Below are 12,328 nucleotides of genomic sequence, written 5' to 3' on the forward strand. Positions count from 1 at the left end.
TATTTAACTTAAATTAACCCATTTCTTTTCATCTATGTGTTGCCCCAAGGCTCATTTACCTCACCTACATACTCTCCATCCTGCTTTCCTGCTTCCTCTGTGCCTGTGTGGCTGGCCGCCTGCTGGCTGGCTGGCTCCTCTTTCCTCCCTGTCCCCCAGCCCCAATGATGATTCCTATTCTGTTTAGCTGTTGGTTGTTCTCTTTTTATTAGGCCAATCAGGTGCCTAGTAGGCAAGGTAAGACAGCAACACATCTTTACATAGTTAAACAAATATTCTATCCCACAATACATTAGGAATGATTTTTAGATATTGAAGTAATGTAGATTTTCTTGTTTCACATGTTCTTTTTAACATAGAACAAGTTGTACTTCAGATATTCCTGACAGACCATGTGACCTTCCTTCTTTTTTAATAGCACATGGACTCCTGGTTACAGTCATACAAAGACCATGAGCGAGAACGAGCTACAGCCGTCATGGCCCAAGTCCTCAAATGCTTATCCTGTTATCTCAGCCTGAAGGTGAGTAACATTGGGTGGTTAAGGAAGAAGCATGCAAGCATTCCTTTATTGTTTCCTCCCTCTGTAACTCAGCTGGGGCCATGTATCCCACTGGTTCTGGTATAGTTTTCCAGTACTCAGCCTTATTTCATGTCTGATCCAATCCTAAAATTTTCTCAGTTTGAGGGCACATACTATTTGTTAATCTTTGTATCCTTATTATTAAACATGACAGCTAAAGCACAATGCAGTAAATGTTTCTGAATAGGTGAATGAATAAATGTAATCTGAAAATGTCTAAAGGGCTCACACCGACCTGAGCTCTGTGTAGTGTGTCTTTGAAGAAATGAAGTCAAGCTAGATGTGTCAGGGCATGCATTTAGTCCCAGCACTTAGGAGGCAGAGGCAGGCTCATCTCTGGTAGTTAGAGGCCAGCCTGGTCTACAGAGTGAGTTCCAGGACAGCCAGGACTACACAGAGAAACCCTGTCTCAAAAAAACAAATATATATATATATAATAAAAGAGTAAAAGAAAGGCCAGTTCAGACTAATCAATAAGAGAATCGCATTGTTGCTGGCTGTGCTGAAGCAGGAGAGGGAATCTGAAAGACAGAGACCAGATAGAAACCTGCACCTGAGAGAAAGATTTTAAAGACTAAAGACAAAGTAAGAACCTGGAAAGAAGTTTTATCAGCAAGTAAAAGTATACACTCAAGGGTGAATGGAGGTATTCCCACAGTCAGTCATACCCACCAGTGTTGGGACTGCATTTTTCATGGATAAACATAATGACAGAGAAGATTTACATCCTTCTGTTTGCTGTAACTATGTGTTGCTTTATTTTTTGGAGACAGGATTTCTCTGTGGCTTTGGAACCTGTCCTGGAACTAGCTCTGTAGACCAGGCTGGCCTCGAACTCACAGAGATCTGCCTGCTTCTGCCATCTGAGTGCTGGGATAAAAGGTGTGTGCCACCAATGCCAGATGAATATGTGTTACTTTTATTAGTTGATAAATAAAGCTGTTTTGGACAATGGCCAAGCAGGATAGAGCCAAGTAGGAAATCCAAACAGATAGGTGGAGAGAAAGAAGGCTGGGTTAGAGAGATGCCGTGTAGCCACCAAAAGGGTTAGATGCCACAACATTACCCTTAAATCACAGCCACGAGGTGATATATAAATGGAGGTTTCTCTCTGGCCAACCAGTTCCTGAATAATCACTCAGAGGCTTGATTTTCATTATAAATTGTCTGGCCAGTGGCTCAGGCATATTACTCACTAGCTCTCAAATTTAAACTAACCCATTTTTACTAATCTGTGTATCACCACATGGCCGTGGCTTACAGGTAATGTTCTGGCATCTAACTCCTTTTGCAGCTACATGGCATTGAAGGGACTAGCCCCTGCTTTAGCAGCTATGTCAGGCTGCCGAAAAGACATGTAGGCCTCTGACTCAGCTCATGTCTGACCTTGCTCCTACTGCCCTAGTCACTAGGAAGTCAGTCAGATACCCTCCTTGTTGCAAGGAACCAATCAGAACTTAGCTGGTGGGGCTGTGCTTAAGGTCTCGAGTGTGCTTTATGGTACAAGTGCACAACAGTGACATGCAGAGCATAGCAACTGCACTGGGAGAGCCTATAGGGCATAACAACCAGTTGACCAGTCAACACAAGACAGGTCATCCAAGCCCGGAAGCTCACCAATCCCGAGACTGTTGTGTACCCCTACACTCCCTTACACTGCTCCATAAGTTTCTGCCACGACAGACGAATGAAAGGCCTGAGTTAGCTTGTTAAACAACAACAAAAGACTCTTTGCTTTTGTATTGGAACAGGTCTCTTGGTGATTTGGGGGTTCAGAATCTGGGAACAACAGCATCTCCCTGACTACTCCTTTCTCTCCATATCTCTGTTTGGATTTTCTGCCTGGCTCTATTCTGCATGACCATCGACTAAAACAGCTTTACTCATCAATCATTAAAAGCAACATATATTCACAGTGTACAGAAGGACATCCCACATCACAGGACCACTAGAAACACCAGTGTAGGTGTGGCCCCCACCCACAATGAGCTGGCTGAGTTTTCCCATGAATCACTACAACAGTGCCCTACAGCTGGATCTTTCTTTTTTATAATTTTATTTTGTGTGCATTGGTGTTTTGCCTACATGTATGTCTGTGTGAGGTGTTGGATCCTGGAGTTACAGACAGTTGTGAGCTGCTATATGGGTGCTGGGAATTGAATCTGGGTCCTTTGGAAGAGCAATTAGTGCTCTTAACTACTGAGCCATCTCTCCAGCCCCTACAGCCAGATCTTATGGGGGCATTTTATCAATTGCTAGTCCCTCTTTTCAGATAATTCTAGCTTGTGTCAAATTGACATAAAACTAGCCAGCACAGGCTAGAACTTTGAAATGTGTGGCAGTTACTTGTGATTTTGAAGGAGCCTGGAGGCAGCATGAGCTTTGATATACCCATAGGCACCACAGGTAGCCATAAGTCCCTTCTGCCAGAGAAAAGGGAAGTGACTCCTTTTGGTAGAGAATGTCAGGTTCCAAAGAAACAAATGGATTCTGTGGTGCCTATTAGCATACCAAAGTGTCTTCTTTGGCCTCCAGTACTCTCATCCTGCCTCTACCTGCTCCAACCCTTTCCAGCCCCAGGGGCTCCCCTTCCCCTTCCCAAGCTTCCTATTCCTATATAACCATCATTTTGGCCCTTCATTCTCTGGCTCCTCTCTTGGTTCCCTTGCTCCTCTCGTCTCTTCCTCTCTCAACCCCCCCTCCATGGCCCACTTCTGTCAGGACTCCTCCAGATGCCTCTGGCTGTTCTTTCCAAATCCACAATAAAATCCTCCTCAACCCTTTCTTGGAGCAGTTACATCCTCATTTCATTCATAGGGGAACCGGCTTCACAAGTTCCTGAGGAATGCTGGCTTTTATCCGCCAGAAGTCTCCTATAGTCCTGGTTGAGCCTATTTCTGGATTTTTGAACTGTATTTTGGAGTTTCCTTTGGATATAACACAGTTTGCTCCCTTTTTCCCTGTGCCTGTTTATTCTCACCAAGGATCCCATTTTTAAATATTCTTATTTCTCTCTATCTTCCACTTCTCAGTTGTTGTCAATCCTCTGCTGTAGCTTCTAAAAAGAAGCCTCCCAAAGTATGATCATCTCTTCTGGATCTATTCCTTTTCCTTCTGCAAATCAGCCTCTCTTTTTCTGAGCAGGTCTTGTAGTCTTTGGGGCTTCTTCACTCCCCATCATTTCTCTATCTGTATATCGCGTAAACTTTTTCTGGCCAGGTGCAATCTACTCCCACAGATAGAACCCCAATGACTGAACAAAGTGGACCAAGATAGCCTACTTACTTGCGCATGAGTGACCCCAATCAACCACCATAGTGTCTCACCCCAGCACAAATGATGACTCCCATAGCTGCACAGATGCAATCTCAACTTCAGCTGTGTTTCCTGCTCTCTATACTCAAGTAACCTCTGAAGCCAGTTCCTCCTGTAGCAAGTTCCACTGACTGCTTTATAATTCCGACAGCAGTAGCACGGCATTCCTGTAATTCTTCAATTTCTAATTCACTGTGGATTAAAGGAATGTTTCAAACAATCTCTCTCTCTCTCTCTGTGTGTGTGTGTGTGTGTGTCCCTGGGATCTTCTTTAGCATTTTCTTTTTTTTCCTAGAGAGGATTATGAGTATGGGGTGCTTAGCCTGGTACCACTGGGTATATGAGCATCTAGAACTTGTATGCAAAAGTTGGGTGGTGTGCTCTACTGTGCTTTCCATTTTTCTTTTTAAACTTTAGAATCCTTATGTAAACTTATAATTTATTTTAAACTTCATTATTTTTAAAAAAATTGCAAAAAATGAATTTATATACCTAAATTAACCAAGTCCAAAGGCTATACAATACAAAATCTTTCTGTGGAAGGTCTGCCATGTTCTAACAAAAGGCCCTGTAGATTAGCGTTATCCATCTATCCCTTGTGCCAACCAAGGGAGGAGTGAAAGACAAAGGATCCCTGATGACCATAGCCATTGTTGCAAAGAACAGACTCTGACTCAGTTTTTAAGGGGTTGATAGGAACTGTAAAGTCCTATAGAAAGGGGAATCTAAAGGAGGGGTGCACTGCTGACAGCAGGTGACCTTGCTCAGGCCATATCTGAGTGCCCACTGTCTCAGCTCTGTCCCTTCTGCGAGGGGGTTGTGGAAAAGCTGTCACTGCTCCACTTACCATGAAAAAGTTACTCCTGCTCCAGGCTATAACCTTACTTACCAGGAGGATAACTGCCTGCAGAGGCGGAGGTGAGGCGACCTGTCCTGCAGAGCTCAATGAGGCTGTGGTTAGTTTTAGTTCCTTCCTATCCTGCAGAGCTCACTGTGGCTGGGGTTAGTTTTAGTTCCTTGTCATCTTGAGCCCCAAGGCCAAGTTACTTGCAGAAGAGTGACTCAGGAGGAAAAGGCAAGTAAAACCAGAGCCTGAGAGGGACAGAGTGGAATTAGGCCATGACTTGAGTCCTTATTTAGGCCCATAGATCTTCTTACATTGAAGTATAACTTAATGGTCAATAAAGGACACCTAACCTAAGTGTGTGGCATATATGTATCCTCTAGATGTCTAGCATTTTTTAATGTTATTTTACTTAAATATTATATTTTACAATTTGGTGTTTTTTGTGGGATTTTTTTGTGTGAGTAAATGTGTTTCTATAGTGTCTTTCTTGGGTTCTTTTCCTGATTTTTGTTTGTTTTGCCTTTTCTAGTTTCTTTTTTTTTTTTTTTTTTTTTTTTTTTTTTTTTTTTTTTAGTTGCCTATTTGTTTTCTGTGGATTTGGGTGGGTAGGAGAGAGTATGTGGAATTTAAAGAAAAATAATGTTAGATGTAGTCACCAATCTAGCCTCTAGTAGCTTTTATGGTGTTTGATTGTTTGAGAGAGATTTTATTATGACACCCTGCCTGGCATCAAACTCAGCCTGCCTCTCTGCCCCTAGGGTGCTGGGATTAAAAGCATGGGCCACTATGTTGGGCTGGGCTGTGGCTTTTATGTCTTAAATAAATTCTGAGGGGCTAAAATATTATGATTATAAATATACTTAATACTATATATATTTTTTTGTTTGTTTGCTTGTTTGTTTTTGTTTTTTTGTTTTTCAAGACAGGGTTTCTCTGTATTGTTTTGGAACCTGTCCTGGAACTAGCTGTGTAGACTAGGCTGGCCTCAAGTTCACAGAGATCTGCCTCCTGCCTCTGCCCCTGCTTCTGCCAATGCCTGGCTGAAAATAAATATTTTTTTAAAGTAGAGGAAAGGGAAAGTATCAGCTTCTGCCATTCAGACAGAAGTACCATCAACAATGTTTATCCTCCTGAGTCGTTTTTTGCTGAGTGGTGGGAGAAAGCTCCCACTCAACCCCTTTTCTAGATGGAGCTATGGATACCTTCTTTAAAAAGGACTTATTTACTTGTTTGTGTGTGTGCTTGTCTGTTATCAGCACAAGTGTACATGTCTGTGCATGTGGAATGTCAAACCCTAACGTTTCCCATACGTTATACTCTATAAACTCTGGTCCTATGATTGTGTGATGAGCAATCCTAACCCCTGACCCACCTTCCCAGCCCTACAGCACCTTCTTAGCTTTCGAATCATTCTTTCTTCTCTAGCTTCCTCATCTTCTTCTGCCTTATATGGACTTGGGCTTCATTTCCTCAGCCCCCTCCTCCTCCTCTTTGCTCCCTCCTCCTTCCTCCTCCTCTTTGCCTCTGTTCCTCCTCTTTAACCCAGTGACTTCCTTTTCTGTTAGAATCCAAGATCTTGTGTGTACTGGCTCCTGCACGTCTTTCTACAGCCCTTTACAGCCTCACTAGTTTCTTCTAGATTTTTAAAGCTCCACTTGCTACTTCAGCTACTGGGAATGCTTAGCCCCAATTCTCCATGTGGCCAGTCACTCTCCTGCGAAGTTCAAATGTCTTCCCATTAAAAAAAAATAAAAATAAAAAATAGACCTTTGCAAAACACAACACAGTGCATATATCTTTAATCCAGCACTTAGGAGGTTAAAAAAAAAAAAAAAAAAAAAAAGCAGGTGGATCAAAGAAGTTCAGTAGCATCCTCAGATACATAGTAAGTTTAATGAGGCCCTGTCCAAAAAAAAAAAAAAGGTAGGCAGGGCAGTGGCAGTACAAGCCTTTAGTCCCAGCACTCCAGGAGGCAGAGGCAGGTGGATCTCTGTGAGTTTGAAGCCAGTCTGGTCTACAAAGTGAATCCAGGACAGCCAGGGTAGTTGCACAGATAAACTGTCTCAAACAAACAACAATAAAAAAAGTCTTTTACAAATGGAAAACCTGGTAACCTGAATTCAAGCTCCACAACACGCATAATGATGGAAAGAAAGCTGACGCCACAGAATTGACCTCTGACCTCCACACATGTGCTGTGGCACATGAGCCCATATATGTGTCATTCTCTCTCTCTCACATCAAATAATTTAAGAAATAGTTTTATTTTAATTGTTTTGTTTTTGTTTGTTTGTTTGATTGATTGATTGATTGAGACAGGTTCTCACTATATAACTCTGGCTGTCCTGGAACTCACTGTGTTGACTGGGCTGGCCTCAAACTCACAGAGACCCACCTGCCTTTATCTGGCTTAATATTTTTTTTTTTAAGTATATGTGTGCTGTGCCAGCATTTATATCTAGCCACCACATGTATGATGCCTAGTTCCCAGAGGATTCAGAAAAGAGCATCAGATCCCCTGGAGTTGGCATTACAGATAGTTGTAAGCCACCATGTAGGTGCTGGGAATCAAAACTGATCACTGCAAGAGCAGTCAGTGTTCTTCACCACTGAGCCAACCACAATTGCTTTTATTTTGTAAAAAACCAAAACATAACAAACAACAACAAAAGCACCGATGGGGCTGGAGAGATGGCTCAGCCGGTGAAGTGTTTGGAGCTCCAGCATTCACATAAAAGCCAAGTGTGATAGCACATGCCTGAAATGCCACCACTAGGGACACAGACAGAAGGATTCTTGTGCTCTTTAGCCATCTAGTCTGACTTAAATGGTGAGCCCCAGATTCAGTAAGAGATCCTGACTCAAAATAAGGTGAAGAAAGCTAGAAGACACTAAATGTCAAGCTCTGGCCTCTGCATGTGCTTGCATGGATGCATATACCTGAACATCCACACATGCATTCCAGGAGGAGGGAAGAAGAGAGAGAGGAGGAGAAAGGAAAAAAAAAAAAATCACTGGTTCAGCTAAATGGAGTGTTGGCAAGTTTCCTGAAAACAGGCCATCACATGTTGATGGGTGCACCATTTCTGTGTTGAGTTTCTGGAGAGCTATAGAAAGAGCTTCTCTCTGTGGTTTCTAAACTTCTGGAGAGCATCAGTCATATTATACATGTACACACTACCCTATGCATACCCATGACTTTGCCACAAGGTGTTCTGGCACTGGCTCAGTGGTCATCTAAAGCAGAAAGTGGTATGCATTTTGCATGATCACCAAGTAGTTGTTGATCTTTTTTTCCCCCTAATTTTAAACTTTTTCTCATTTTCTCCACTATATTTTGTTACATTTCCTTTCTTTTTTTTTAGTTAGATACTTGCCAATTTTTGTAACAAGCAGGATATCTATCTATCTATCTATCTATCTATCTATCTATCTACACACACACATATGTGTGTGCCTATATATAATATACATTATATACATATATATAATGTTAGTGGTTTTTTGAGACAGGGTTTTGTAGTTGGCATTTTCTTTGGGTCACCAACCAGCTCCCATATAAAGACACAGAGACTCATTGTTAATTAGGAATGCTCAGCTTTAGCTTATGCTTGTCCCACTAGATTTTATAACTTAATTTAATCTGTTTCTATTCATCTGTGTTTTGCCTCAGGAATTTTTACCTTTTTTTTTTTTTTTTTTTTTTTTTTTTTTTTTGTCATTCTGTATGTCCTACTTTTCTGCTTTCTCTGTGTCTGTCTGGCTGACCCTTGACGTCTCCCTGGCATCTCTTTCTCTTTTTTCCCTCCCTGAAGTCCTGCCTAGCTATTAGCTGTTCAGCTTTTTATTAAACCAATCACAATGACATATCTTTACACAGTGTAATCAAATATCTTGCAACATTTACCCCTTTTTATTTAAATAAAAGGAAAGGGTTTTAACTCTAACATAAAAGCTATATATAATAAAATAATGATCAAGTAAGAATTATATTTACAATATCCAATCCATTAGTATTTGGCAAATTCAGTGAAAATGCTCCACTATCTATCTTATCTTGGTGAGTACAAGGTTTTGAACATAATTTACTTTCTATCATAACTTGTATTATCAACCCTAAAATACCTTTTTAAACCTTAAAACATTTTCTTAGATTTCTTAGATTAACAATTTAAGCCTTTATGTCTCTCAACCTTATACACTTTATAACTCTTTTGTGAGTTTCATTTTTTAATTTAGTAACAAGGAAAACAGAAACCATCAGAATCCCGAAAGGATGGATGGATATAAATATAAATATATATATATATATATATATACATATATATATATATATATATATATTTACCTGAGTAAACTGGAAATGCAGAGCAAGCAACTTCCAAAACTATAGAAATGACAGAAATAGCTGTATGCCTGGACAGTCACTCAAGGTTCCTCTGCAATGTTGAGGCATCCATCTTAGGTCTACAATCCTAATATATCTGGCAGACTTTTCTGTGAAGTAGGAATTTTGAAGGACTGTTCCACCTTGTCTTGGAAAATTTTGGGTGTCTTTTTCCTTTGTGTTCTGCTTGTCCAGTTTGTGCAGTAGACTGTCAGCAGTCGAGACAAGGGCAGTTTCTTGCCAAGTGGCTAACTTTACCACAATGAAAACAAACTTCATATGGAGGTTCTTCAATGCCCATCATCCTTTTATGAAGTAGATTGGTGCTGCCAGGAATAGATGTGTCTCACTGTTATGAAAAGCCTTAGGTTATTAAATATATTAAATGCCATATTCTGCCAAACTCTGAAGAGTTTGAAAATCACCTCTATGTCTAAAATATATCTGTTTAACTTTGAAGACATACCTAACATGACTACAAGTTTGTTATAGGTTATTATCTTAAAATTTATAATAACCTTATATGACATTTTTAAATGAGCTGCATAGGTATAATATATTGAACAAAAATAAAAACCTATATACAGTATAACAAAAATAACCTTAAATTTGTATAAGTATACAAAAATGCATACCAATGTAAAATATTTGAGATTAATAGTTGTCTTTTTATCCTATATTCCTATATTCCCTCTAAATGATTACAAGCATCCATAACCCACTGAATAACCAAAAACAACCCATCCTACTTCTTGGAAATCTATTTATTGTGTTCTCTAGACTGCTTCATATTGCTTGGCAGTAATGGTATCTTCAGGGCACCCTGAGAAAATTGAGATAATGGTCAAGTCCTAAGAAAAGTAGCCATAACATTTGTTGTCCAGTCTCTGTGTAATGGAAAAGTACAAGGTTTATCTGAAGCCCTAGCTAGAATAGTCTGTCAGGCTGGACCATCTCAGCTAGGAGCGCTGAAGTTGTTCTGAATGCATAATTCTGAGGAAACTGCAACAGAGCAACTCTGAGAGGCTGGGTCACCTATTTTCATTGGTTTATGGTCTCCTTGCTCTCAAAACCTACAAACTATCAAAGATAACATACATATCTTTATTAACACAAGTATGGACTCTGTGTTGTACACAAGCCAGCCAAAGATGATTTTTTGCTTTATGTTTGAGCATCAATCAATTTTATAAGTATATTTTAACTGCATATAAAACCTATATCCATCCCATATGAAAGGATGCGTATAATAAGTCATGAGGCCTCTGTAACTAACAAGATGTATCTTGTCTCATCCGATCTCAGAGCTGTTCCCATGTCAAAACTACCTGTCATGTAGTTTTTCTAGGTTTATTTCTTTATGTCTGTAGCCAATATTTTTAGGGGGTCTTCCCCAATTGAATATTAATTTTAAAGGAATCTACCACCTTTCATTTCTCGTGGGAACAAAAGCATAACCTCCCATGCAACGCAATACATTTTCTGAATTCCATTTTAAAGTTGAGACATCCCTGAAGTGTCTAGGCTGGTTTAATTCAGCAGTTCCTTTTTCAATCTCATGTCTCTCAGAAGCTGCTGTTTGCTCATCAACATGCAAAAGATTCAACAAAGCACCAGGCAGGATCCAGACTCCCTGGGTATTTCCCATCTTTACATGGCTTATTCTCTTTACATTACTTTACTCTTTCTTTAAAGACTTTACTTAATTACTTTAAAACTTTTTTCTTTTGTCTGTACCTATTTTCTTTTCTTTTTAAAGCACCTACATACACTGTAACCTGTTTAAAGGTGTCTTGGGTCTGGACCTATTTTACTGTGCACCTGTAGTATTTTTGGATTTCATGAACCAAACTTTAAACTGCTAATTGGTAGCTAGGGCCTCTGCCATGCAGCTCTGATGACTGTCTCTGCACCCTCTTTTGGTCCATGAGAGCCAAGCCCATGGGCCTAGCCAATAGCTGCATTTAATTTTGAGCTGTGTTTAACCAAGACCTGCATTTAACTGCCCCAGCTCCAAGAAGTTGGTGCCCACACTGTGGCAGGCATTCCTACTTAGCTTGCTGTTTTTTACTTAGCATGCTCAAGCTCTCTGCTGCATAGCAGTGCCTCTTAAAGGAGCGTATCTGTTTTCTGGTTTCTTTTTTCAGCTTTCTCAGGCCCTATGTGTTAATTTGTGCCCCATGTCGGATGCCAGTTGTAGTTGGCACTTTCTTTGGGCCACCTATCAACTCCCAAATGAAGACAGAGAGACTTATTATTAAGTACAAATGCTCTGCTTTAGGTTATGCTTGTCCCTATTTCTATTATCTATGTTTTGCCTTGGGACTTTTTACCTTTCCTTCATTCTGTGTGTTCTACTTTCATGCTTCCTTCATGGCTATCTGGCTAGCTTCTGGCATCTCCCTGTTATCTCTTTCTCTTTCTTCCCTCTCCCCTCCTAGAAATCCTACCTACACTTCCTGCCTAGCTGTTGGCTATTCAGCTTTTTATTAAACCAATCACAGTGACATATATTTACACAGTGTAATGAAATATCTTGCAATAAGGTTTCTCTGTGTGTAGCCCTGACTGTTCTGGAATTCACTGACTCTGTAGACCAGGCTGGTGTCAAACTCACAGAGATCTGCCTCCTAAGTGCTGGGAGTAAAGGCATGCACCACCATTGCCCAGCTTTAATTAATATATTTTTAAGAATTACTGCTGTACTCACTTTGAACGGTTTTCCTTTGCTTAGTGTGTCATAAATTTCTTGTTTTACTGTTGGTTTTCATGGTGGGTTTTGTTCCTGTATGCTATCCAGTCCTTAGAAAGGGTGGACATATGCTATTCTACTAAGCCATGCCTCTAGGCCAGATACTTGATTCCTAGTGGTTATATTCATAGAACAATTGTACCATAATTTCCTTTTCCATTACTAGGCAAATATTTTCAAAATCTGATCTTTCAAAACAGCTGGATGAGTTCTAGAATTGATAGGGCTGCACAGAGAAACCTTTGCTTGAAAGATTAATTTATTGATTAGTTAGTCAATTAATTAAACCAGTGCTGGAATGAATATCTTTATTGCTAAAGCCTCCTCATTTTTAGAATGTGTGCATAGGTTGCCCTAACTATGTGAAACAATAAGCCTCCAAAGATTTAAGTGTCTGTGGCCCTATCACCTCTCTTGAGTTTCAGACTCCTTAACTACTCCAGT

The 12,328-nt window shown here is 40.2% G+C and overlaps 1 protein-coding gene across 1 annotated transcript in view; it reads left to right on the forward strand.

Moving 5' to 3' along the window:
- Mroh8 (maestro heat like repeat family member 8) overlaps nt 1-12,328 on the forward strand; it is an 81,264-nt gene that overhangs the window by 33,563 nt on the left and 35,373 nt on the right. The window contains exon 8 of the mRNA XM_051187972.1: nt 419-523. Within this exon, the coding sequence (XP_051043929.1) occupies nt 419-523 (105 nt within the window). The remainder of the gene's footprint in view (nt 1-418; nt 524-12,328) is intronic.

The sequence above is a fragment of the Phodopus roborovskii genome, unplaced genomic scaffold, assembly GCF_943737965.1.
Source record: "Phodopus roborovskii unplaced genomic scaffold, PHOROB, whole genome shotgun sequence".
NCBI lineage: Eukaryota > Metazoa > Chordata > Mammalia > Rodentia > Cricetidae > Phodopus > Phodopus roborovskii.